We start from the raw sequence: 25,754 nt of genomic DNA on the forward strand, positions 1-25,754 counted from the left end.
GTTGCATTCAGTCATAATGTGTCAGGCACTTCTGTGGGATCTAAGGATAGTAAAACGTGCAAAATAGAGAAACTCTTGCTCTCAATGACACTTATACACAAGCCCAAGAAACAACAGAAGCTTCATAATTATGGATTTTCTGCTTTGCAGTCGAGCTGGGTGTTGAGGATTATTCCTCACATGAATGTGGAAAATACAAGAAATTGTCAGGTGTAGTGGAGCATGCAGGTATCAAGTTTGAGCCCAGCCAAGGAATTGAACAAGTAAAGTGCTGAGCCTCATTCAGTCTTTGTCTTTCTTGGGTTGGGGAGTGCGGACTGGAATATGCTAATTATGGGAAAGCTTTCCCCATGGATTCATCCAGACTCAAAAGTGGAGAAAGATCCGCAGGAACTCTGAGGTGGCCGTGTTACAGGAGCTGAATTTTGAGGCATATCTGGGTCTTCCAGCTTTCCTGCTGCCTCTTAATGAGGAAGATAACACAAACCTGGCCAGAGTTTTGACCAACCACATCCACAATGGCCACCACTCCTCCATGTTCTGGATGCGGGTACCCTTAGTGGCACCAGAGGATGATATAATTAAAAATGCACCTCCTAAAATGTACCAATAAAGTTAATGGGGGAAAACAAAATGCACCAGGGCCGGGGATTTAGCTCAGTGGTTCCATTGCCTGCCTCGCAAGTGCAGGGACCCAAGTTTGATCCCCGGTACCAAAAAAAAAAAATGCACGAGTGCTCGCTTCGGCAGCACATATACTAAAAATGCACCAACTGCACACACAGGAATACAGTGGAGAGGAGAAAACATGGATATGGTGGCACGATTTCCAGACTTTGTGTGACTACAGCAAGAGAATTGCAGTAGCTCTTGAAATTGGGGCTGACCTCCCATCTAATCATGTCATTGACTGTTGGCTCGGGGAGCCCATCAAAGCAGCCATTCTTCCCACCAGCATTTTCCTGGCTAACAAGAAGGGATTTCCTGTTCTGAGACACACCGGAGGCTGATCTTCCGGCTCCTCAAATTGGACGTGCAGTTCATCATCACGGGCACCAACCACCACTCAGAAGGAATTCTGCTCCTACGTCCAGTACTTGGAATACTTAAGCCAGAACCGCCCTCCACCCAATGCCTATGAACTCTTTCCCAAGGGCTATGAAAACTGTCTGCAGTCCCCACGGCAGCCACTGATGGACAATTTGAACTCTCAGACACATGAAGTGTTTGAAAAGGACCCCATCAAATACTCTCAGTACCAGCAGGCCATCTATAAATGTCTGCTAGACCGAGTACCGGAAGAAGAGAAGGATACCAATGTCCAGGTACCAGTGGTGCTGGGAGCAGGCCAGGGTCCCCTTGTGAATGCTTCCCTGTGGGCTGCCAATCAGGCTGACCGGCGGATAAAGCTGTATCCTGTGGAGAAGAACCCAAATGCTGTGGTGACAGTGTAGAACCGGCAGTTTGAAGAATGGGGAAGCCAGGTGACAGTCTCATCAGACATGAGGGAATGGGTGGCTCCAGAGAAAACAAACATCATTGTCAGGGAGCTTCTGGGCTCCGTTGCTGACAGTGAGCTGTCACCTGAGTGGATGGTGTTGGGAGCAATGCTACATAATTCTAGGGAAAAATCATTTGGTTAGCCTAGTTCTCTTGCCTACAGCCAAGCTACAGAATAACTCCAGTTTGGCCTCCGGTCACAACTGAGACTTCAGTGATCCAGTGATGCTGTGATTCTCCAGGACAAGAAACATCCTGGGAGAACAAACATCTGCTCAGTTCCTCATTGTTCTTGCGCTGATTAACATCTTGTTTGCCGGAGATGTACTGAACTCTCTGCAAGCCTTCCGTTACACCTTGTTTATCCCAATGTGAACTACTGAACTCTCTGCAAGTCATTTGTTACATTTGTTTCTCCCGATGTACTGCATAAAAGGTGTGGTAAGCTGGGGCCTTTTGTCTTTGCTGCCCAGAGCAGCACTGATCAGACCAAAAGCTCAGCTTCTTCTCAGTCTCATTTGTCTACCTTTCCTGTAATTCGCCGTGTGCTGCCGTGGCTCGCAGGAGACCAGGACTCACTGCAGAGGTTCTCGTAACGTCCGCTTCCCCTGTTCCCTACAGGATGGAGCACAGCACTTCCTGAAAGATGATGGTGTGAGCATCCCTGGGGAGTACACCTCCTTCCTGGCTCCCATCCCCTCCTCCAAACTGTACAATGAAGTCCGAGCCTGTCGGGAAAAGGACCGTGACCCTGAGGCCCAGTTTGAGATGCCTTATGTGGTACGGCTGCACAACTTCCACCAGCTCTCTGCACCCCAACCCTGTTTCACCTTCAGCCATCCTAACAGATCTATGATTGACAAGAACCGCTACTGCACCTTGGAGTTTCCCGTGGAGGTGAACACAGTGCTGCATGGCTTTGAAGGCTACTTTGAGACTATGCTCTGTCAGGACGTCACTCTGAGTATCCATCCAGAGACTCACTCTCCTGGGATATTCTCATGGTTTCCCATCCTTTTCCCCATTAAGCAGCCCATTATGGTGCATGAAGGCCAGACCATCTTTGTGCGTTTCTGGCGATGCAGCAGTTCCAAGAAGGTGTGGTATGAATGGGCTGTGACAGCACCGGTCTGCTGTGCTATTCACAACCCCACAGGCCGCTCATACACCATTGGCCTCTAGGCCTGTGTGCAAGGGTCTAGGGCCTTGGAAGCAGCCTTGATAGCACAAAAGGTGCAGTACACCTAAGGTTGCAGGACATCTGTGAAGCCCCTTGCCCATCAGAGAGGAGCAATCCAGTCTGCTTTCCTACCTTACATCAAGATGGGCAAAGGAGGGCTGGGGATTTAGCCCAGTGGTTCCGTCGCCTGCCCTGCAAGCGCAAGGACCCGAGTTCGATCTCCGGTACCAAAAAAAAAAAAAAAAAATGAGCAAAGGAGAATTAATTACAGGGCTCAAGCCAGCACTCTACAAAGGTCATGGGCCAGGGTGTGAGGAATTAGTAGTGTTGGATCTGAAGCTGCATCCACAGGCGCTCCAGCCTTAAGGACTTTGGGGAATAGCCCTGCGAACATGTGATTGAACGCATCTTCAGCTCTTTCCTTGCCCTCCTCTGTCCTTGTTTTGACTGTTTTGCATAAGAAGAAATACAAATAAAGTGAAGTTACGGCTCAAAAAAAAAAAAAAAAGTTTGAGCCCAGCCTGGGCAAATTAGCACTTTAGTAAGAACCTGTCTTAAAAAATAAAGCCTGGAAAAAAAAAATAAAGCCTGGGTTATAGCTCCATCCCCAGCACCCCCCCTCCAAAAAGTAGGGTTCAGATGGAATAAAGAACATCTTAGGCCAGTAAAATGGCATGTGGAATGGAAAGACAGAGTGTGTAGCAGGATGAAGGTGTAATGTTGTTAGACCAGTAGCCCAAACTGTGTGAGATCTTTTCCTTGACCTCCAATGCTGAGTTTAAAACATTTTATTTTTTTGAAACAGGGTCTTGGTATGTAATTCGGGCTGGACTCAAACTCTCAGCAATCTTTCTGCCTCTGCTTCCCGCGTGCTGAGTGGGGTTGCAGGCATGTGCCACCATGTCTGGCTCATTTAAACTTTTTTTTTTGGTACTGGGCTCAAACTCGCCTTTGAGGCAGGCATGGTGCCACTGAGCTAAATCCCTGACCCTCATTTAAACAGGTGGTATGTTTGTTACCAGCATGTTTTCATTTTGGTAAGATGGTCCTGATTAAAGGGTAGAGAACAGATTGGAGACAGAGCAAGAATGAAATTCTGAGGCAGTGATAGATTTTTGTACTTGTGTTAGCTAAAAATTAAGAAGTGTTCACTTGGGGCTAGGGATGAAATGCAGGGGCAGTGGCAGAGTGTTTGGCAGAGTCCAGCTCTGGGTTTAGCTCCAGAATGCCCCACAACACACACAGCCGGATTGGGCAGTGGGGATAGTGCTGTGGAGAACATTAGTCATTTAAAGTAGAAGAGAGGGGCCGGGATAAAGTAGAAGATACTTGAAAGATGAAACTAAATCAAGTGTTCCCATTTAATGATCAGATACTGAGTAATGAGAAAAGGGGCCATATACAGTTTGACAGAATTCTGACTTAAAACTGGTTGAGCAAATGGTCACTTGACACTGAGAACAACAGATATAGATCAGGTTTGCATGTGGTAACTTAAACCAATTTTAACCTGAAAGGTAATAGAGAAGTAGCCTGACTGTTGGAAGATTTTTTTTTTTTTTTGGTACTGGGGATCGAACTTGGGTCCCTGCACTTGCGAGGCAAGCGGTGGAACCACTGAGCTAAATCCCCGGCCCAATTTTTGTTTTGTTTTCTGTTTTTTGAAACAGGGTCTCTGTCATTCACACTGACCTTGAACTCACTTTGTAGCCCAGGTTGGCCTGGAACTCATGGTGATGCTCCTGCTTCAGCCTCCCCAGTATTGGGATTACCAGCATGTGCCAGCACACCTGGGAGATGTTCTTCATACATTTTGGTTGGACATCATTAATATACTGAAGGAAAGATTGGGGGCTCACAGTGGATGTATATTTTAGGCAGCTGGACCTTTGAGTTAAGCTTGGCTGGACATGGCTGTAGTTCAGTGGTAAATGTGCTTCTCAGTACCACCACAGTAAACAAGGCTAACATTGGCAGACCCAGGGTTTTATGACAAGTAACTGATAGAGGATGACACTGTATGAGTAATGCAGAGGGAGAATAAAGGACAAGTCTTGAGAAACTCCAAGGGCTGGGTTGAAAAGGATGACAACTATAGAAACTGATGACTGAGTGGGTCCCCTAGAAATTAAGTATGTACTTAAATCTTCTGTGAAACTCTTAATTGAAATTTTGAGTTATGTATAAAGCAATTCCTGCTTCCATCTTGTTCCACCAACTGCTTAAATGTTTTTCTGTGCTTAATGGAATAAAAATTCACCATCCCCCACTGAAGACCTCTGTGCCGTCTTTGTATTTGGCTTTCCCTCAAGACCTACAACTACCAAATCCTATACTCCCAAATTACTCTAAAAGCCAGTGGTTCTCCAGTTTATGTCTTGGCTCAAATATTTGAGAACCGTCTTCTAATGTTACCGTCCCACCTGGCCGCCACGTCTTTCATTTCCTGGGCAGCAATTTAAGTCCCTGTTGCCTAGAAGCGTAAAACCTAAACATCCACTCATGGAGCACAAGACTAAAACTGAAAGCACAAAAACCACCAGGGGAAGAGTTAACAGAGCAGCTCAGCAAGTGCAAAACTATGGACTATGTTCCCCACCAGACCTAAGTCTTCACTAGACCTCCAGAAAGGTTTTTTTTGGCAGGGTTTTTTTTGGTACTGGGGAATCAAACTTGGGTCCTTGCGTTTGTGCAGCAGGTGGCAAAACCACTGAGCTACATCCCCAGCCCCGTTTTTTGCAGTTTAATCATCAGACTTAGGCCTGGGACGTAGCTCAGTGGTTTCGTCGCCTGCCTCGAGAGCACAAGGACCCGAGTTCGATCCCAGGTACAAAAAAAAAAAAAATCATTAGACTTGCATAGTATGGAAAGAGGATGTCAGCAAGACCTTGTTTTAAAAAAACCTTCAGACGTTGGATGTACATTTCAGAACAGCATGCAACATTATTGCAATTATTACCTTTAAGTAATTTGGTTGTTGTATTAATGAACTTCTCTTTTCAACTGTTTATAATACACTCTAGAGGATCCTGCTATACCTGAGCAAAGGGCAGTCTCCCATCCTTAACTCACTGAGAAACACAGGAACTTCTACCTGCCCTGCCTCACATAACCTTGGTTTTCCCTGCTGCAGACTGAACTCAGGGCCTCACTCATACTAGCCAAGCATTCTACCACCCACTCATCCTCAGCCCAGCCACCAACCTCTTCAGTGGCATCTGAGGACAGAACTTAATGTTGTGATGACCCAAAACACAAGATTCGTGGCGCCATTTCCTCAAAAGCTTTGTCACTGGTACAGTGAAAAGCTTTTTTTTCTCCACAGAACTGTCATCCTTTACCAAGTAAATAGGGTCTCACTATGTAGTCCAGGATGGCCTTGAATGCAGAAGTCCTCCTGCCTCAGCCTCTCAAGTGCTAGGTTCGCAGGGGTGCATCACCAACCCTGGCTACCAAATATTCTAAAAACCTTATAATCCAATCACTTTTCATGTTTAACAAAAATACATCTAACAAGCTGGCAAGACAATTCCAGTTTTAAATTAAGAGCATAGGGTTGAGTCAAGTGTGGTGATGTACACCTGTAACCGCAACAATCAAGGAGGCCCAGGCAGGACTGCAAAGTTTGAATCCCACCTGGAAATTTATCAAGAAATGTCTCAAGATAAAATATAAAAGGGCCGGGGATTTAGTTCAGTGGTTCTGGCGCCTGCCTCGCAAGCTGAGGACCAGAGTTCGATCCCTGGTACCAAAAAATAAAATAAAAAAAAATATAAAAAGTCCTATGGATCTTGGTCAGTGGTTGGAACTCCCCTGGGTTTAATCTCCCAGTAATAGGTGTGTATGTGGTGCTGCGGGTGTAGCTTGTGGTAGTGTTAGCATGCAGAAAAACATTGGGTTCGACTCCTAGCACCAAAAAACAAAACAAAAAGACTGTTTTTCCTTTGTATTGTGCTAATTATGACTTATTACACTGTGATGTTTCCAAAGGAAAAACATGACTTTGCTGTAATGAAAGTAATCAAGTTTTCATTAGTGACAAAACCATTTTCTAATATTTGAGTTTATGCTGGAGACTTCAAAGGGATAATGAGCAAAGGGCATACAAAGGACTTGTTATAAGGCACTTTATTAAAATAAAAGTGCTTACATCCCTTTAATGCATTAACCTATTTCCTAAATCACATGGAATATTTAACATACTATACACCAATTCTGTCCTTCAGGATAGGAAACCAGTATTCTTTAATAAATGTTTGCTCCTCTTACCTTCCTTTTACATTTCTGCTCACCATGGTGTTACCTACAGAATAGTTAACTAATCTTAGGATGGGGAAAAAAAAATTCTAACCAGTGTTTTCTAATAGCAATTGCAAATGCTACAAAAATTATAAAACAAATTCAAACAAGAATACCCGGTAACTTAAATTAACAATAGTTTTGAGAAAACCATTTTTATTATCATTACCACCCAGCTTATTTGTGCTGGATTATGTACCAAATGGCCAGATCTTCTAAAGAACATCTACATAACATTTTTTTCATGTTTCAAGAGATGAAAATAACTGTACAAGGTTAAGTACAAAAGTACACAAGACAGCAGACACGAAAAGATCTATGTATGAGATTCTATCCCACCTGCAGCTTTAATATATTTGAAAAGTAGAATTCATTAACTAAAAAATATTGTCCTTCTATAGGTGTCAAGTTTAATGGAAGTGGGTTTAACCTGATTACAACACTAACACCAGTATCACTGATCTGATATTTACAAAAATTGTATTTTTCAATAAATTAAAGTCAATGCAACACCCATGCAAGCTAGAATGCTAGCTGTTTGGTGAACAAGGACCTGACATCTGAATAAGAAGTCTATAAAGTCCCAAACTTCAAAAGTGTGATCTTTTTCAAACTGCATCCATTCCTCGCATTGAAGATGTGAAGCCCAAACCCATTCCTCTTTGCGTGTGGGTTTGTGATCTTGCCATTTCATACTGAGCATCTAGATTTCTAAATACTTCTTCTTGTTGCTTCAATGTCTTGTAACTTTCTTCATCAACTGAGCTACAACCAGCTTCATCTTCACTCTAAATATCAGACAGAAGATATTACAATGAATTCAGAGGAGAAAAGTGATTTTCTGTTTAAGTATCTGACTTCAATTCACTTAGCTAGAAAAGGTCAGATCTGAGCAGAGACCGGATGTAAGAAAAAGAATTGTATAGTCATTGAGGGAAGAACAGTGCAAGCATTTATTATAGTTTCTTCAAGGAACAGCATCTTAGCCTTGGTAATAACCAAAGTCAGAGGACTTGTGGATCTTTTTAGGTTTTTTTTTTTCTTTTTGTTTGCAGTAAGAGGAATTCAACCCAAGGCATCTCACATGCTAGGAAAGTCCTCCACCACTGAGCAACATCCTCAATCTTTATAGGTTTTGTATTAAAATTAATTTGCAATTCAACAAAATCCAACTTTCTACAACTTGAAAAAGAGCTTCCTTGGAACACTAAAAGACAGGCCCACTCCACAACCCTACACAAACAGTACAAGCTAGCCAGTACATTGATTTTTAAAATTTAGCCAAGTGTGGTGGCCCATGCCTGTGATCCCAGCACTAGGGAGGCTGAGGCAGGCAGGAGGAGTGACATTAAGTTTGAAGCCAGCCTGGACTACACAACGAGACCTTGTCTCAAAAAACTGCTCCCCCCAAAAATTATTTATTGACTAAAGCAAGCATACAAACTCAGTAATAACAAATATGTTACTTTAAACTCAATTAATTTAGCTGGACCCAGTGGTTCACACTTACAATCCCAGCATTTTGAAAGGCTGAGGTAGAAGAGCCCAAGTTCAAGCCCCACCTAGGTAAGTTAGTGAGACCTTGTCTCAAAATATAAAAACAAAACAAAATAAAAATAAAGAGCTGGGAACACAGCCCAGAGGCAGAGTACCTGTTGATTTGATTCCCCCCCAAAACCCCAAATCTCAATATAAATTATAACTCACCTTAATACCCATTAACTTCCTAAATTTGACATTTTGGTCCTTGTTTCCAAAATTCAATTTTTCCCATATTTCAGCAGATTGAGATTTGTCCTGTTAAGAAACACTAAATTTTAAAATGTACAAAACACAGTAGTTATTATCAGGACATCAACTCTCTCCATAAGTTAAAAAAAAAATGTCTATGGCATTCTCTTAAGAGGATTTTCTAATTATTTCAAGGTACACATTATGGAGTAAAAAAATATAAGGAGTTAGCTCATGATATAACTTTAGATTAAGAAGATACCTTAATCCAAGGAGTTTTTTCTTTATTAACTTAATATAGTACTACTAGTTTTCATAAAAACTTTTGACTTATGTTCAGTTATAAATAATTATGAAAAACTAAAATATGCCAAACAAGTTCTCAGAAGAAAGGCAAGCTTAATTTGTTCATGTAACTGCTAAGTAGGGATAAATGATAAGACAATAAAATAACTCACCCCTTCTTTCTTGCCTTGCCAAAGCATTTTCCTTTTCTTCTCTTGTTCAGCAAACTTCATTGGGTTCACAGCTGCTGGGTTGTAGTAGCTCGGCACAGCTATTCCGGTCTCTGCCAATGCTTTGGCTTGCAGGGCTGCCATTTGAGCTGCCATAGCAATCTGAGGAGTCACTTGTGTTCCTGATGCCAACAGGGCAGCAACATTGAGAACAGAACCTCCAGTGGCTGCAGCCGCTTTAGAGGATATAAGTATGGGTTTTAAAAGACATAATTTTTTACTTTATATCAATACATTATATAAAAAACCTTCCAATCTGCCAAAAGAGTTATTTTCAGCAAATATAAGGAAACGTAATTCATAAGATCCCTAATATATAGTAAAACATTTACTTCCCTGTGGAAGAAAAATTCTGCAACTAGTAAGGTATGATTTCAACAGATGTGAACTACAGAATTTATAGCTATAATTATAAATCATTATTTGTAAGGGTGTTTATATTTTATGAACTGTCTTCAGATAGCTCATTTGAAATAAATAATAAACTCCCAGAAATATGAGGTAGATGGTATGCAAACATAGCAGATGCTAGGGCTAAATGCTAGAAATTCTTCTAATCATCCATTTTTGTCAGTCCAGAATTCAGCCTTAAAAAACTTTTTAAAAATAGCCTGTCCCTGTGACGCACATGTGCAATCTCAACATTTGAGAAGCAGAGACAGGAATCACAGCAAGTTCAAGGGAAGCCTGGGGTACAGTGAATGCAAGATTTGATTCCCAGCACAGAGACAAAAACAAACAAACAAACAAAACCAAAGTGCATAAAAATTTATGAGGTGGGAAAACACTAAAAACGGTTACAGTGTACTTGATGGGTGGTAGAAATCAGATGATATTTTCAAAATTTCTAAAGAATGTCACATATCCATAATAAAAATTACCTGCAGCCATTTCTTGTTGCTTTTGTTTTTCAACCATTTCCTTTTCTCGCTGCTCTTGTAATTTCTTTGCTCTTTCCAATCTGTCGAACACAATTTAAAGAAATATGAAACACTAGATATAAAACCAGTATTTAAAAATATACAGAAACTTTACATTGAATTTTAATTTTATGTTTTTTTTTTTTGGTACTGGGGATCGAACTTGGGTCCCTGCGCTTGTGCAACAGGCGGCGAAACCACTGAGCTAAATCCCCAGTCTAATTTTATGTTTAACATTACTCTTCTATTCTTAAAAGTTATCAGTTAGGCCGGGGATTTAGCTCAGTGGTTCTGTCGACTGCCTCGCAAGCACAAAGACCCGAGTTTGATCCCCAGTACCAAAAAAAAAAAAAAAAAAAGTTATCAGTTAAATATTTCAACACTGTTTTAATTTTTAATTTATTTATCATTTCTAACAAGATGAGTTCTGCTGTATTGCCCAGGCTAACCCTGAACTCCTGGCCTTAGCTGGGACTATTGGTTTGTGGTGTAAGACTGTGAATCTCTGTGGACTCAATCTAGGGTCTTGCGGATGGATACTAGGCAAGGCCACTACCACAGAGCTACACCCTGCTTTCCACAATACTGTTTTTAAAATGTAGCAACCACAAAAAAAGTGGTCAAAAATTTAAAACTTTGGGCCAGGGATTTAGCTCAGTGGTTCTGGCTCCTGGCTTGAAAGTGCAAAGTCCCGAGTTCGATCCCCGGTACCAAAAAAAAAAAACAAAATTAAAACCTTGGGCCCGAGATTTAGCTCAGTGATACCACCGCCTGCCTGGAAAACCCAAGGTTCTGAGTTTGATCCCTGGTACGCAACCCCCCCAATAAATAAAAAAATAAAAACTTTTCAGTATCACCATTCACTATAAAAGACAAAATTAAATTTTGTAAAAAAATATATTGAGAGTTGTGTACATTTTAGAATGTGTTAAACAATTTGTTTATAAGATTACCTAAGTGAACCTTGGGGAAGAATTGCCAAGAGGATGAGAAAACCTATCAATATATTACAAAGAGATTTATATTTAAATGGACTTTATTACTATTTCCAAGTTATTAAAAATTAAAAAGTCATAAACAAAAGGGCAAGGAAACTCTGCCACTTTTTTTTTCTTTAGAGACAGGGTCTCGGTATGTATTTCAGATTGGCCTTCAACTCATTAAGTAGCCCAGGCTGGCCTTGAACTCAGATGTCCTTCTGACTCAGCCTCCTGAGTGCTGGGATTACAGGTGTGTACCACCTCACCTGGCAAACTTTGCATTCTTTATAATCTAATTAAATGGGGGGGGAGGAGGAATCTGTACCTGGAAATTATCTTTAGGATCTCAAGAATTTTAACAAAAGACTGGTAATAAAATACAAAATTTGAATATGCATACTAAATTTGTCAAGTTTATTTCTTTTTCTTCTTTTTTATTAAATTCTTTTATTGGTACATTTTAGGTACACATCAAGTTTATTTCCTGAACGAACATCTTCATAATCCGCTCCTGGAAGAGAAAGCTTTTCTTCGTAAGGATACCTTGATTTATGAATCCTAATATGCCACCCACCCCTTTTTGAGGCACTGAGGCATAATACCCAGGGCCTTACCACGAGCTACATCCTCAGCCCTTTTTCAATTTTTAATTTTGAGACAGGGTTTCACTTGGCCCATTTGGGAAAACTGTAATCCTCCTGCCTCAGCCTTCCAAAATGCTGGGATTGTATGTATAGGACATACCCCTTAATGTGGTAAAGGGGTAAGGAGTAAGGAAAAGGTTTTGAGACAAGGTTTTGCTATGTAGCTCAGGCTAACCTCAGACTCAGGTGATCCTCTTGCTTCAGCCTCTTGAGTGCTGGGATTATAGGCATGTGCCACTACGTTTGGAAAGGCTTTTTTTTTTAGGGGCACATAGCTAATAAAATACAGTAAGTTGGTATTTGTAGGAAGAATTGCTGAAATCTACATAGAAGATATTTAACAATCTATAATCTCACTCATTTTTAACTTAGGACACTGGAAAGGAAAACAGTATAGACTTGATTTTATCCCAAGAATAAAGATTTTCTGATTATTGCAAACCATGAAACGTGGGTCACAGATCAGAAAACTATTAAAAAAAAAACAAACAACAGTAATAAAATAAAACAAACAAAACAGTCTACATATTGTTTCTTAGTAACAAAAGACCTCCCTTTCAAATTTCGAGTTTGCCAAGGAATAATCTCATAATTTGAAATCAGATCTCATATAAAATCAACATACCTCAAAGATCACTAGTTTCAGTCAAAAAGTTTTAGGTAGTAACAGCTTCACTTTAATAAAATCCAAAAATAAAAACAGACAACATACAAGTAAAATTTTAAGTCTTAGAAAATACTAGTCAGAGTTAATGGACCATTCATTATTAATTAGTTCAGATTTGCAGTACATCACTTGTGTATTCAGTGCGTTTTAGTTTCAGAAAGAAAACATGAACTCCTGGTCACATTAAAATGGCCACTGTAGGTTTGGAATTAAGACCATTCACACAGGTGAATGGAATGAAGAAGGGGTGAGCTCACACCTTTGCTGCTGCTGTTCAGCTGGAGTTTCTGCCAGGCTGGGTTCACAGGGCAGCAGCACATCAGGTTACATTGTGACAACTGTATTTTTATAACGGAAAAAAGATACAAACTCAATTTCATAAAGAAAAAAAAAAAAAGGAAAAAAAAAACCCCAAATTCAAAGAGTATATAAATTTAAGTGTATGTGGAAACCTGTAAATGAGTATTTAACTTTGTATTTCCTGCCTCCTCCGAGGCCATTCTTTGAAGCATTTTGGAGATTTCAGTCAGATAGCCCTGCTGTTGGTGGTTCCACAACCATTCACCTCTGAAACAGTATAAAATTTAAGAACTACTATATTCCCGTGTTGGAAGATAGTAAAATTGGCAATGAGGTATATTTATTATTTGCCACCTTAAACAAAGCAAATCCGAAAAACTCTCGACAGAACTGTTTGCAGTATTTGTTTTCTTAAAATAAACAAAAAGAAAAAGCCATCTTAAGAGGAAAAATTAGTTCTTGATCAGATTTATAACAACAAAAAAGTTTAGGAATCTAAAATTTCTTCACAGAAAACAATCAATCATGAAGGAAAAACCATGAACTGTTCTGGACACCTCAATGTTCAGAATTTAAAAATCACTTACACAGTTCCATATCACTGAGATGCCACACCATCTATGGATAGATTTATCTGAATTATATTCTGACTTAAAACCTTTCATTTGGTTCACACAAGTAGAAAAGACTAAAACGCACTAAAAACCAAAAAAACGCACCTCCTAGCTAAAGCTTCTTGTGCATCCATCGCCGTGTTTCTGCCTCTGAAGGGAGGTGGACTGGGAGTCCGGCTTAAACTTCTGCTAAATCTTCTTGGTTTTTCAATTCTCTTTTTTCTATCTCTGTAAGAAAGTGTATTATACATGTCTCATTGAACCCAAATATTTTGAACAAAGGGCCGCTCAGTGGCACCGCACCTGCCTCATAAACGCAAGGTCCTGAGTTCAATCCCTGGTATGCGACCCCCCCCCCCCCGCCCCCGGCCCAAAGGGAAAACAAAACTCAAATTACCTTTTCATGGTACAATAATCAAAATCATACATTCCCACAGTTATTCCAAATTCCTAATGTATATATGGCCAGTTCATATAATCATCTATGGTGTGGCAGGCACACTGGAAATGGCTGCTTCTAACCTTTGGAACAGTAAACCAATGTTGCACAGACAAGCCCTGTGCTTTTTTATTTTGCAGGTCAATATGTACACAATAGGGAGTAATGGGCTAAATTTAAGTCAGTCACCGATCAGAATAAGACGTGTAAAACTCAGAATCTAGAAATGACAGTTAACTGAACTGCCCCCAAAATGATTAAAAAATTAACAATCACTTCATCTACCATCCAATCTCAGAAATGTATTACAAATTAGTGTACTACAGAATAAACCAACCAATAGAAACAGATGCTCATTTCAAAGTTCAAACAAGTGATAAACCAAAAAACTAAAGTATAGTCTGTTCTTATCAATATTTCAACATACATTTTTACATACGGACATTACCAATTAACTTTCCTATAAATAAATACTATAAATTGTTACTTCCCAATAGCAAGTTATTTAACATCTCCCAATCAAGACAGGTTGGTGTGTGGTGGCACATACCTGTAAACCCAGCACTTGGGAGGGAGGCTGAAGCAGGAGAATCTCTGCGAATTCAAAGCCAGTGAATTTAAGATTGGCCTGGACTACTTAGCAAGACCTTGCCTCACAAAACCAAACCAAACCAAACCAAAAGACAGGGTCTAGCGCCAGGGATTTAGCTCAGTGGTTGTGCCGCCTGCCTTGTGAGTGCAAGGACCCAAGTTCGATCCCCGGTTCCAAAAAACCCCAAAAAGACAGGGTCTAAGTTGCCTAGACTGACTGTGAACTTGTGACCCCCCTGGCTCAGCTTCCCACAGTTCTGGTATTACAGAAATGCACTACCACATCCAGCTTAAATGTTAGGTTACATGATGAAATGAGGTAAATTCAATGTGTTCAAAATAACTGATCCCCCCCACAACCTAGGCTCTGGGGTACTGAGCCTAGGAAGCATTTAACTATATCCCCATTCTCTCCTTTTCCTCTCAGGCAAGGCTGGGCTCAAGCTCACAATTCTCCTGCCTCAACCTCCAGAGTGCTGAGATTACAGGTGTGTGCCACCACGCCTGGCTCAGAGTTTTGAGTCAAGTCTCACTGATTGCCCAGACTGGCATAGCTCAGCCTCCTGAATAGCTGGGATTATAGGTGTGAGCTGCCACACCCAGAAAAACTGAATTTTTATGGGGTTGTTCATACTCCTGTCACAGACTCGCTGATCACACCAGAATATGAAGGCCGGTGTTTAGCTTTTAATGTTGCTGGGCAATTCGAAGCACTTGTTTTACCTCTCAGCGATACCCACAGACTCTAGAGCAGTGATGGCAAGCCTTTATAGACAAGCTCCCAAACTGCAAGATAAAACTCACTTATTACAAAGTGCCAACACTGTAATTAAGCCTAAATACTGAGGTTTTAGTTAAAAAACAAAAAACCAACAACTTATACATTAACATCTTTTGTCTTAAAAGAAAAACCTCACATGTGCCATAGGTTTGTTACCATTGCTCTAGAGCCATACCCTCAGACCGTGGACTTGTTTATAACTGTGAGGTTGATTAAAATAATCTCTCAATCTGCAAATAAAATTGTGAATCACAACTTTCATATTCGTGGATCCAAAGAAGACAAACTGATTCTGTGAGGAGTGTTTGCTTTCACTTGGGATAATGAGGACCTACCGACTTCTACTCCTTGTTCTACTCCTACTTCTAGTCCTATGCCTGTGTCTTGATCTTGAGCGGGAACGAGATCTGATCCGCCGTTTTCTGTCCCTGCTTCTGGATCGTGACTTTTTTCTATCTCTGCTTCTGGATCGTGATTTCTTCCGGTCTCTACTCCTAGATCGAGACTTCTTTCGTTCCCTGCTTCTACTACGATGGCGCCTGAAATTCAAGTGCAGAAACATGGTTACTTACAGCTGTGCTTCTCCAATTTTAAACAATATGAATTACTTATATAGTCAAGACAGGCAATAAACTATTCTTTATTGTTTACAGAAAAGAGAACAGGTTTTTAAAAGGAGTCATAATCTACAAATGTAACCTTATAATTTGATAATTTCTAGAAGGTCAAGGTGAGACAATGGCATGTCACAATGTTTAATGGATCCTATCTCAATTTATGATCCCATTTAAGTTGGTATGGTGGTGCACACCTGTAATCCCAGCACTTGGGAGGCCGAGGCAGGAGTGAGTTTGTGGCCAGCCTGGGTGACATATTAAGTTCAAGCACAGCTGAAAGTACAAGGCGAGACCCTATCTCAAAAACAAAAAGGGTCCTATTTAATACCTTAAAGCAGGCTTGTCCAATCAGAAGCTGAATAGCTAATAATGTAGCCTTACACAATTTTAAACTTTTGGCCAGGTGTGGTGGCCTATGCCCAGTACTTTGGGAGGCTGAGGCAGAAAGATCATGCTTGAGACCATACAGGACTCAATGTGTAACACCCTGCCTCAGCCTTAAAGATACTTTCCTTGAGTCTACTGCATGGTGCTTCAGTGTGGAGTATGTAGCAACATGGAATGCTCTTTAGGAAAGAGTGAAGTACTGTGCTAATTTTGCATCTTGTGCCTGTCATAGCCAGTCTAACAATCCTGCACATACCAGATGATACAGTACCAGTGTGACTTGGTGAGTAAGCACCAGCAACTCCTGACAGTAATATTTCAACCTATCTACATCTGTGAAGATAGGCATTTGTTGCTGTAAAGCAGGTATGTAAGTGTCTTAGTGTTTCTTTTTTTATTGTACTGGGGATAGAACTTAGAGGACCTTGTGCTTGCCAGGCAGGCGCAGCACCACTGACCTATATCCCCAGCCTGTAAGTTTCTTCATTTTAAATGTTTGTTACATACTCTAATAAAATGTAAAAGTTTTCTTAGTTATATAATGTGTAGCCCAAGACAATTCTTCTTCACTTACAGTGGTCAGGTAAGCCACAAACATGGACACCCACAGTTTCAAGGCTACGTCTAAGTTATTTAGAGTTTACTTAAATTTTGACTGAATCTGATAGTACACATACAATGCCCACAGAATTCTCCAAATACATGATGTTTATAAAGACTTAACTGCAAGAGATAATCAAGAGGTTGACGAAAATCTAGCCTTAATTGAAGGGGCCGATCACCCCATCCTCTGGTCTTCAAAACTGTTTTTTGGATTTAACAGAGAAAGTTCCAAAGGAGTTAGCTATTAGTTTGCAAAGGAATATGTCAAGTTAGTAAGAAACTTCAATCTCCTAATTAGGATTTTGTGTGTGCAATGCTTGGTTAATGAGAAGCTTTATGTAATTCAAAGCTATCAGAAGGCAGGAAATCATAGTACCAAAGCCCCCTACCTTTCACGGGACCTAGACCTTGAATGACTTCTGCCTCGTGACAACTTTCTTTCTTTGCGTTTGTGTCTGTCCTCCCCATTTTCAGAAGAATTTAGTCGCTCTCTTCCTTTATCAGAAGAATGTTCTTTGTCATTATGTTCCTCAGACTTGTGTTTCTTAGAGGATTTATCTTTGGATTCATGTCTTCTTGCCTGTTTTAAGAAGAAGTTGGTTCTTTCAGGAAAATAGTGCAACAAAAAGAGTTAGTATGGGTATCAGTAGACAAAAATGTTGTGATGCAACATTAGTAACCTTAGGAGTGTGTGGCAAATAAAAAGATCTAGTTTCACACCACCCAAATGCTGCAGATATTACTAATTTTATTCTTTATAAACACCCAAAATGCAGTTTCCGCCCCAAATTTTTCAGTATCACAATAAAAACAATTTTCAGAAGTGAAATATTAAAAAACCATTACACCAAAGAACCCCCCAGTTTCTTATCTAAAAAAATACAGACCATGTATATACATCAATTTCTAAATCCAGAGTACATAATTTTAAACTTAGAAAGTAAACAATGGAAATAACACAAAGAAATGCATGAAGAAAAGCATTTCAAATTAAGTTGCTAAGTATATTTTATTAGTCATTAAAAGTCATTTTCTGTAACTTCATATCACACAGTTGCAGTGACTCTCTTATAGCTAGGCTACCCACCAAACTTTCTCTAAAGGACAGGCCCTGAATTTTCTTCCATGTCTAAATAGTGAAGCAATCACTTATCATCTTGCAATATTTACTCCCAACGGGCTTGGACTTCTATTACATTTCCTGCATCTAGGGTATAAAACAGCAATCATATCTATTTTTAATTTTTAAGAAATCAAACTAGGGGGGCCGGGGATTTAGCTCAGTGGTTCTGGCGCCTGCCTCACAAGTGCAAGGTCCTGAGTTCGATCCCCGGTACCAAAAAAAAAAAAAAGAGAAATCAAACTAGGGCAACGTATTTAATTACTATTCTACCATACAATACATACTTCTCCCAAACTCTGAAAGATTTAAACCAAGGCTTTGTATAATATATAAAGATTGTGCTAAAATTAACTATTATGATTGTATCTCCATCTTACCATTCAAATACCAAAGTAGGAAGTGCTAAATTTTTCCATATTATAATTTGTCAAATCCATCTTGCACTTAAAGCTTAAAATCACAAACATCTCAGGATCACTAAAGTTTAAATTCGGAAACTCACATCCTCTCATTTAATCCCCCTTTTTTACATATAACTAAACTAAGATCTAAAGCCACACAGCTACACAGGAGTTGATCTGAACTTGGATCCCATGTTTTCCTGACGCCCAGACCACTACTTCTCTAGCATAATGGAACATTTATGTTTTCAAAAATAAATCAAAGCATTTTGCTTTCCTTCCAAGATAAAGTTTACTTAAAAACAAAACTTAGCCAATCACTTTAAACATGCATGATGATACATCTGAAAATGATCATAGTTTATTTTTTATTTTGCAGAAAATAAAGAGACCTGGAGGCACAAGTTAAAATTTTAGTTTCATTGCCAGTTCTCTATTACTATGACCTTAGAAAAGAAAATTTCCTTGATTTTGCCATTTAGTGGCAGACTGGAAAAAGCTTTAAATTGGTTAAACTTCCAAAGATTTTAGTTTATTTCAAACCACTTTTCCAAACATAACATTACTATTAATTAAAAAAAACATTAAAACCCTTAACTGATTTAAGATATATTTAAGGGAAATAGGAGTTTGAATGACTAATAGTTACCTTATCATGAAGTAGGCTTATTATTTTGCTATCTGAGTCTGCAGCGTCTTCAGTTCAGTCTCTTCGCGCATTAGCACGCTGAGTATGATTTATTATAGAAATGTTATCATGTGAGCTAAACAAAATAGTCATTTTCACAAAAACTCTCCTAAATTAAAAATTTAACAGAGCTTCCATTACGGGAAGAGGTGAAGTCCCTGCCCACGTTTGTTTTAGGAGTCCCTTGCCCAGCCCCCAAAAGTCTCCTCTCCTCCCTTCCTGGCTATTTCTGCTCTTCCTTTATGGCTCATTCCTTGTCTTCTCAGGTGGGCGAACAAGCTAACTCCTGTGCATTACAACCGCTACCTTTTCTTTTTCCTCCCTCAAGTTTTGCTGTCTTCGCCACCTTTTCAGCTGTCCCTCACTCAGTTTTATTTCAAAATAAATTACTATCAGGAAAATCGAACTAGTTTTACTAAAGGAAAGGGAACTCTTGTTATCATTCAGGAAGAAAAAGTAGTGCACAGATATCTAGGGTACCGCTACTTACAGATGACTGCTATTTAAAAATCCTGAGCAGCTGTCAGGTATAAGGAGACTAGGGACCTCAGATATTAATGGAAGCTCTGTGACAGGCCTAAAAAAACCAAATATATTCTTCATATGAAATTTTTATTGTGAATAGTTTCACAATGTAATAAAATTAATATTTTGAAGGTACTTTTCAAATAGACTATCTTCTTGAAAACTGATGAATCCAAATCATGCTTATTTTTAATAATCCAATTAACCTTTTAAACTTCAAGTTTTGTACTTACCGTGACAATATCATATTCACACAAACATTTCTACCAGACACTTCACAAGTATTTTAAAGTACCTATTCACACAAAGTGTTAATTACCTCTTTGCTTCTGCTCCGACTCCTGTGCTTTCTTCCTTCATTATCTGTGAACACAGAAAAAAACATTCATCTTAAACAAATTCTAATCATGTATCACTAACAATTTCTAGCCTCTTTGGCTAATCAGAGTTAACTTATTGTTCACATCCAATGACTGTAGTTTTTTTCCTGGTGGTGTTGGGGTTTGAACTCAGGGATATGTACATACTGTGCAAGTGGTTTATTACTGAGCTTTAGTTCCAGCCTGATGATGCTTTTATGACAGGGGTAGGATTATTCTACCACATTAATCCTATATGTATATGAAAAAAGTCAATCTGAACAAATCAGAATATACTAAGAGCACGGTCTTTTATGACAGATTCTTAGTATTATAACAAAACATTCTGACTAGTTGTTGTCTGTTACACAGATCTTTGTCGAGTCTTATTAAACAATTTAGAAGGCAAAAAATAAAGAATGCAAAAAGAAAAACAGTTTGGTGTATATTTGGTATGTAATATAAGTATAGTCAAAAAGATGCTACTCATTTATAAATTTTCTTTCTTTCTTTTTTTTTTTTTTGGTACCAGGGATCAAACTTGGGTCCTTGCGCTTGAGAGGCAGGCGGCAGAACCACTGAGCTAAATCCCCGGCCCTCTCATTCATAAATTTTCAAAATGTGTCATGAAGGCATGGCATGATGGTACCTATCAATAATCCCAGCACAGGGGAGGATGAGGGAGGAGGACTGCTCTGAGTTCAAGGGCAGCCTTAACTATAGCCAGACCCTGCCTCAAAATAAAAAAGGGTTATGGGTGCAGTCCAGTGCAAAAGCCCTGGGGGCTCAATCCCCAACACCAAGATAAATAAACTTTGTAGAGGATCACCTGTAGGTACAAATGATAAATGACTAAGGTCCAGGTCTTACAACTTTCAAATGCAGCTTTATCAGTACTATTCTACTTCTTATCTAATGTCTTTACTCAAAATTTTTTTTAAAAAAAATTAAATATAGGGGATTTAGAAACACCAAACCTCTTCCTTGAGAAATAATTCTAATACAATGGTAAAACATTTGCCTGGACATGTATACTTAGCACTATAAAAACAAACAAACCCCAAAATAACATTAAGTTAATAAAAAGAACAGGGTTAGGGCTGGGGATTTAGCTCAGTGGTTTCGCTGCCTGCTGCGCAAGCGCAAGGACCTCAGTTCGATCCCCAGTACCAAAAAAACCCAACAAACAAACAAACAAAACAGGGTTAGAAATGTTCTTGTAACTTACTTCAAAGGACATCAAATAACATCACCTCAGATAACATTCGTAAGTCTGGACACCTATATATAGTTGGAAAACACTATTTTCCCAATGAGAAAATTGCAAAATTTTGAACATCTTAAAGTTAACAGTTTCTGTCATCCAAATTTAAACATATTATTCTCAAAATTTACAAATCCACCCCCTAAAAAAACCCCCAACCCCAGAATTTTTTCATAATCTATTTCAACTGGGAAGAACATATATTTTAGCAAGCAAACTAAATTTATGTCTTACCCGACTTTCGTTTTCTTTCTCTTGACCTTGATCGTGATCTTGAATAATGATGTTTTGAGGTTTTAGGAGAAACAGATACATCTGACTGCTCTTTTTTCTTATCTCTATCTGGGGATGTCTTTTCTGGGGCTGGTCCATCTCGTTCTGTATCACTAGCCTAAAAGTTTAAAGAAAATTATTAAAAAGTCTTAATTACATTTAAAATGTTTCCAATGTCTAGCCACTTGTGATAGTGCATGCCTGCAATCCCAGCACTTGGGAGGCTGAGGCAGGAGGATCGAGTTTCAGGGCAACATGGGCTATACAAAAAGTTCAAGGTCAGCCTATGCTACAAAGTAAGACCCTGTCTCAAAAAAGATAAAATGCTTGCATTTTCTTAAAACAGACAGGTAGTAAAGACAGTGACACTTGAGCTTTATAAAAAACAAAACAAAAACAGCCCATTTTCAATCCAAGTAGCTACACATCTATGTAGTAATACTGTACACAGGACTGACTTGAAATGACTAAAGTGATATCCCAAAAAGACAACTGTATTTAGACTGGTGTACCTTTAAGTTCCAAATTATCATTTTGCTGTGCTGTGGGCTGAACCTAGGGCCTTGTGCATTTAGCTAAGCAATCTACCACTGAGTTGTACCCTCAGCCCACTAATAATTATTTTTTATTAATTTTTAAAGGGTAAAGTCTCTCAAGTATTTTCAATGATTGGTCAAGCAGAGAAAATATAATCCCTTTTGGATTTGCAAACTCACTGGGTTGATATTACCAGTATTTATATTGGCCTAAGTTATCATTAAAACAGCACTTAACCTCAAGTTGTTAAATTTAAAGACTCTTCTATATGGTCTGCCTCTCCTCATTCATGCTTTGGGTTATGGCAAATTAAGTTGTTTGTGCTTTAAAACATTTCATAAAGGCCAGGATTTAGCTCAGTGGTTCTGCCGCCTGCCTTGCAACCACAAGTACCCGAGTTCGATCCCTGGTACCAAACCAACCAACCAACCAAAAAATATTTCATAAATAATTACTAGAATATAGACTATTTTTCTGCAGTGCTAGGGATTGAACCAGGCCTTCACACATATGCTGGGGAAGCACTTTACCACCAAGCTAGGTCCTCAGCATAGATTAAAAAGTTAGGGCCAGGGAATTAGCTAAGTGGCACAGTGCCTGCCTGGCAGGCGGAAGGTCCTGAGTTCAATCCCTGATACAAAAAAAAAAAAAAAAAAGTTAAATATTTTCCAGTAATTAGGGGGTCCCATTACAACTATTTCTGTGGGGCTGGGGATTTAGCTCAGTGGTTTCGCCGCCTGCTGCGCAAGTGCAAGGACCCAAGTTCGATCCCCAGTACCAAAAAACCCCCACAAAACAAAAAACTATTTCTGTGTCTCTGCTAAACTGTGCAGTCCTAACTACAAATAACAGGAGTATCATTAATAAGTAAATTCATTTAAGTTGGTGTCAGAAAAGAACTTCAAGGACAAACTACAATCTGAGTTTGAACAGATTCAACTATATATGTGCAAAGTATCTGTCTAGGGAAGGTAATGTAATAAAATGGTTAATACACCCAAGGAGCTGATGACTTTGAAAAGGGTTGGTAAAATCAAGCAAGCAAACAATGTGACAAGAGATTGCACATTGCCCACAAAAACCAAAAATATTTACCATCTGGCTCTTTAAAGGAAGTTCACCAACTTCTTAGGAAATCAGAAGAAATCTGGATTGGATAAGAACTTTTTCCCTTCCTTAGGAAGATTGCTCCACAAAATGTATACCAAGTAAAATAAATGAGATCTAAGAGGGTGCAGTTTTTTAAAACAAGTATCTGAAGGGCCAAAACCGATGTTAGACTTCACTAATGAAAATAATAAAAAGCAAGCAACTAACTACTGGGAAAGTCTCTGCACTAATGTGTGCTCCAATATGGGTGACTTCTGGAATCACAAAGTCTTGTATTAAAAAACCAAAAGGTGGGCCAGGATGTAGCTCAGTGGCGCTGTGCCTGCCAGGCAAGCGGAAAGTCCTGAGTTCGATGCCTGGTACTGCAAACAAAACAAAACACCCAAAGGCTGCCTGTGATCCCAGCAGTCGGGAGGCTGAGGCAGGACTGCTGTGAGTTTAAGGCAAGCCTGGGCTACATAGTGAGTTTAGGGCCAGCCTGTACTACAAAGTGAGACCCTGCCTCAAAAACAAAACAAAACAGTGATGTTTTATCACACAAATTAAGGATGATACTGATTCACAACGAACATCAGACATTTTACTTTTTGTTCTTATACCATTAAGACCACTTTCAGATTAGTCTATTGCAGTGTTTATACAGTTTGCGCTTGGTAAAATAAAATCATAAACTCCTGACACATCTCATTCACTTTTTCAGAGAACCAAGACCAAAACATTTTCATGGAAAAGACAGCACATTCAGCCCAAGCAGTAAGTTTTCAGTCAGTTTAACTTCATGCTTAATAGCACCGAAGCCTAGCAATAAAGAAACCATCCTGTGACACAGACTTATAAAAAGCCATTTTCAACTGTGCAACACAAAACAGAAAAACTATCCAATCACTAAACTCCCCACCATGAATGCAATCATTATGTACTGCAAACATTTACTGATAAAAAGCTAAAAAAGCAAAACAATGTGATAGGTGGCCACAGCCCATGCAAGTTATTTCCCTGAGGATACTTTATAATAGCATAATAAAGAAAAAAATCAAATGAATATTAAAATTACTTTGAAAATATCTAAGCTTTATTTCAACTTAATAGAAATCTCTTAAGAGTGACCATAAAACTGCATTCTAATGATGAACTGGACTCTATTAGAAAGCCACTTTTGTTTGATACAATTTACATTTAGAAAATCCTAGCTACACTTCCAACATAGTATACAAAGCAGTTTCCAGAGCAAAGAAGGTTAAACACTAGATGTAATACTAGGCCACTTCTCCAGATTGTCTTTTCATTGCAAGGGGGACTACAGAAACAATGTTTAGCTGATTGCACTTTAAAAGGCCCAAAACACTAAACAATTTAGCTCCACATATGCCAATCTACCAAATCTTTGAAATCTTATTAAAAAAATTACTCAAAATCCAATTAGATATGCGGAGGTGGTGGGGGTAAGAGGCAGAAAAATCAACCCTAATTCCAGATAACTCAATTATTAGAAAGAATAAACTTCAAGTTTAATAGTCCTACTTATTTTCGAAAATGAGAAGACACAACTTTCTAATTAGTAAAAAGGAATGTAAAATGATTGCATTTTTCTTTTAACAAGATAGCTAAAAATGAGGTAATTACACAGTATAATCCATCAAAAACGGGCATCTTATGCCATGGCTGCTGTTCAGAATAATTTACGGGGCTGAGGAATGAATAGCTCTAGTCCAGAACAGATAATTTACAGGCTCTAGTTATTTGAATCAACGAAAGGACCTTAAATTTTTAAAAAGGACTTAATTACACTGCTTCTCAGACTTCAAATTAATTACAACACGGGTCACATAAACTGATCGTAACTGCTACAGTAGTTCTAAAACATCAATCAGCCTAGTGCGAGTCCATCACAGCTCCTGAGGAATAAATGAAGGTTTACTTAAACACTAACTGAAATTGTGCATGTTCTCCATCCCTCAGTGAAAGCATTAAATAAAGCTACAAAACTGCGGCTCTCTCTTCACACACACACATCCTTTACACACATCGCCTTTTTTTTTTTGTACCGGGGATCAAACTCGGTACCTTGGCCTTGCAGAGCAGGCGGCGAAACCACTGAGCTAAATCCCCGGCCCAACATTGCCTTTTTTGACTCAATACTTTTCTGAGACTCCCGATCCCTTTTTTGTCTTAAGGCGAACATAAATTTTCAGGCCCTAAGAAAACTAACCACGGTAAGCTAAGAGACGCTGTTGCGGGAACCGAAGGGAACGCGGGGCTGGAGATGAGATGAGGAAAGTTCTGGAAAAAAAGGTACTCCCTGTGGCTCCCCCACCCCCACCGACACCGCCTAACTTCCCCCTCCCGACAGCAGGCAGCCATGATGGCGGGCGCAAAAAAAGGCCGCGGCGCCATTTTGTCCACACAGAGGCGCGGAACAGTTCTGGGAACCCCTCACCCTGTCTTTCAAACTAGCAGGAAAACAGCCCTGGCTTTAAACTGAACACCCGGCACCTACCGCCATAGTCCAGAGTTCTGGCCGCTAATGCGGCGCCTCCACTCAACGCGTTCAACCGTACCGGCCGCCCCGAACCCTCACTACAGATTAAATCGCTCGCGCGAGAGACCCGGATGGCACAAAAGGGATGAGGCCCAGCGAGTCGCGCAGCTTGCTGGGAAAAAGGGGTGGTGACGAGTTTCTATAGCAACGTGGTTCGAGGCAGTGAT

General features: G+C 39.6%; 1 protein-coding gene and 1 pseudogene across 2 annotated transcripts; one reads left to right on the top strand and one right to left on the bottom strand.

Moving 5' to 3' along the window:
* Positions 1–334: 334 nt before the first annotated feature.
* Positions 335–5,291, top strand: LOC101697813 (protein arginine N-methyltransferase 5 pseudogene; annotated as a pseudogene).
* A 1,502-nt stretch (positions 5,292–6,793) lies between these two features.
* Positions 6,794–25,730, bottom strand: Rsrc2 (arginine and serine rich coiled-coil 2). Of its 2 annotated transcripts, XM_087198084.1 has the most exons (11): positions 25,546–25,707; positions 21,363–21,519; positions 19,825–19,868; positions 18,942–19,019; positions 17,158–17,370; positions 15,497–15,700; positions 13,456–13,578; positions 10,107–10,186; positions 9,169–9,401; positions 8,687–8,776; positions 6,794–7,767 (listed from the first exon to the last, which is right to left on the bottom strand). In XM_087198084.1, exons 4-11 carry the CDS (start codon positions 18,947–18,949, stop codon positions 7,588–7,590), a joined length of 1,131 nt encoding a protein of 376 aa, XP_087054210.1. In that variant the 5' UTR covers positions 18,950–19,019; positions 19,825–19,868; positions 21,363–21,519; positions 25,546–25,707; the 3' UTR covers positions 6,794–7,587. The 2 variants fall into 2 exon arrangements, with proteins under 2 accessions (XP_087054210.1, XP_004843957.1); XM_004843900.4 differs by lacking the exon at positions 18,942–19,019 and having other exon boundaries at positions 17,158–17,348; positions 25,546–25,730.
* Between the last annotated feature and the right edge of the window lie 24 nt (positions 25,731–25,754).

Source organism: Heterocephalus glaber, unplaced genomic scaffold, assembly GCF_053883595.1.
Source record: "Heterocephalus glaber isolate CG9 unplaced genomic scaffold, H.glaber_assembly_v1.0 deba00001687, whole genome shotgun sequence".
NCBI lineage: Eukaryota > Metazoa > Chordata > Mammalia > Rodentia > Bathyergidae > Heterocephalus > Heterocephalus glaber.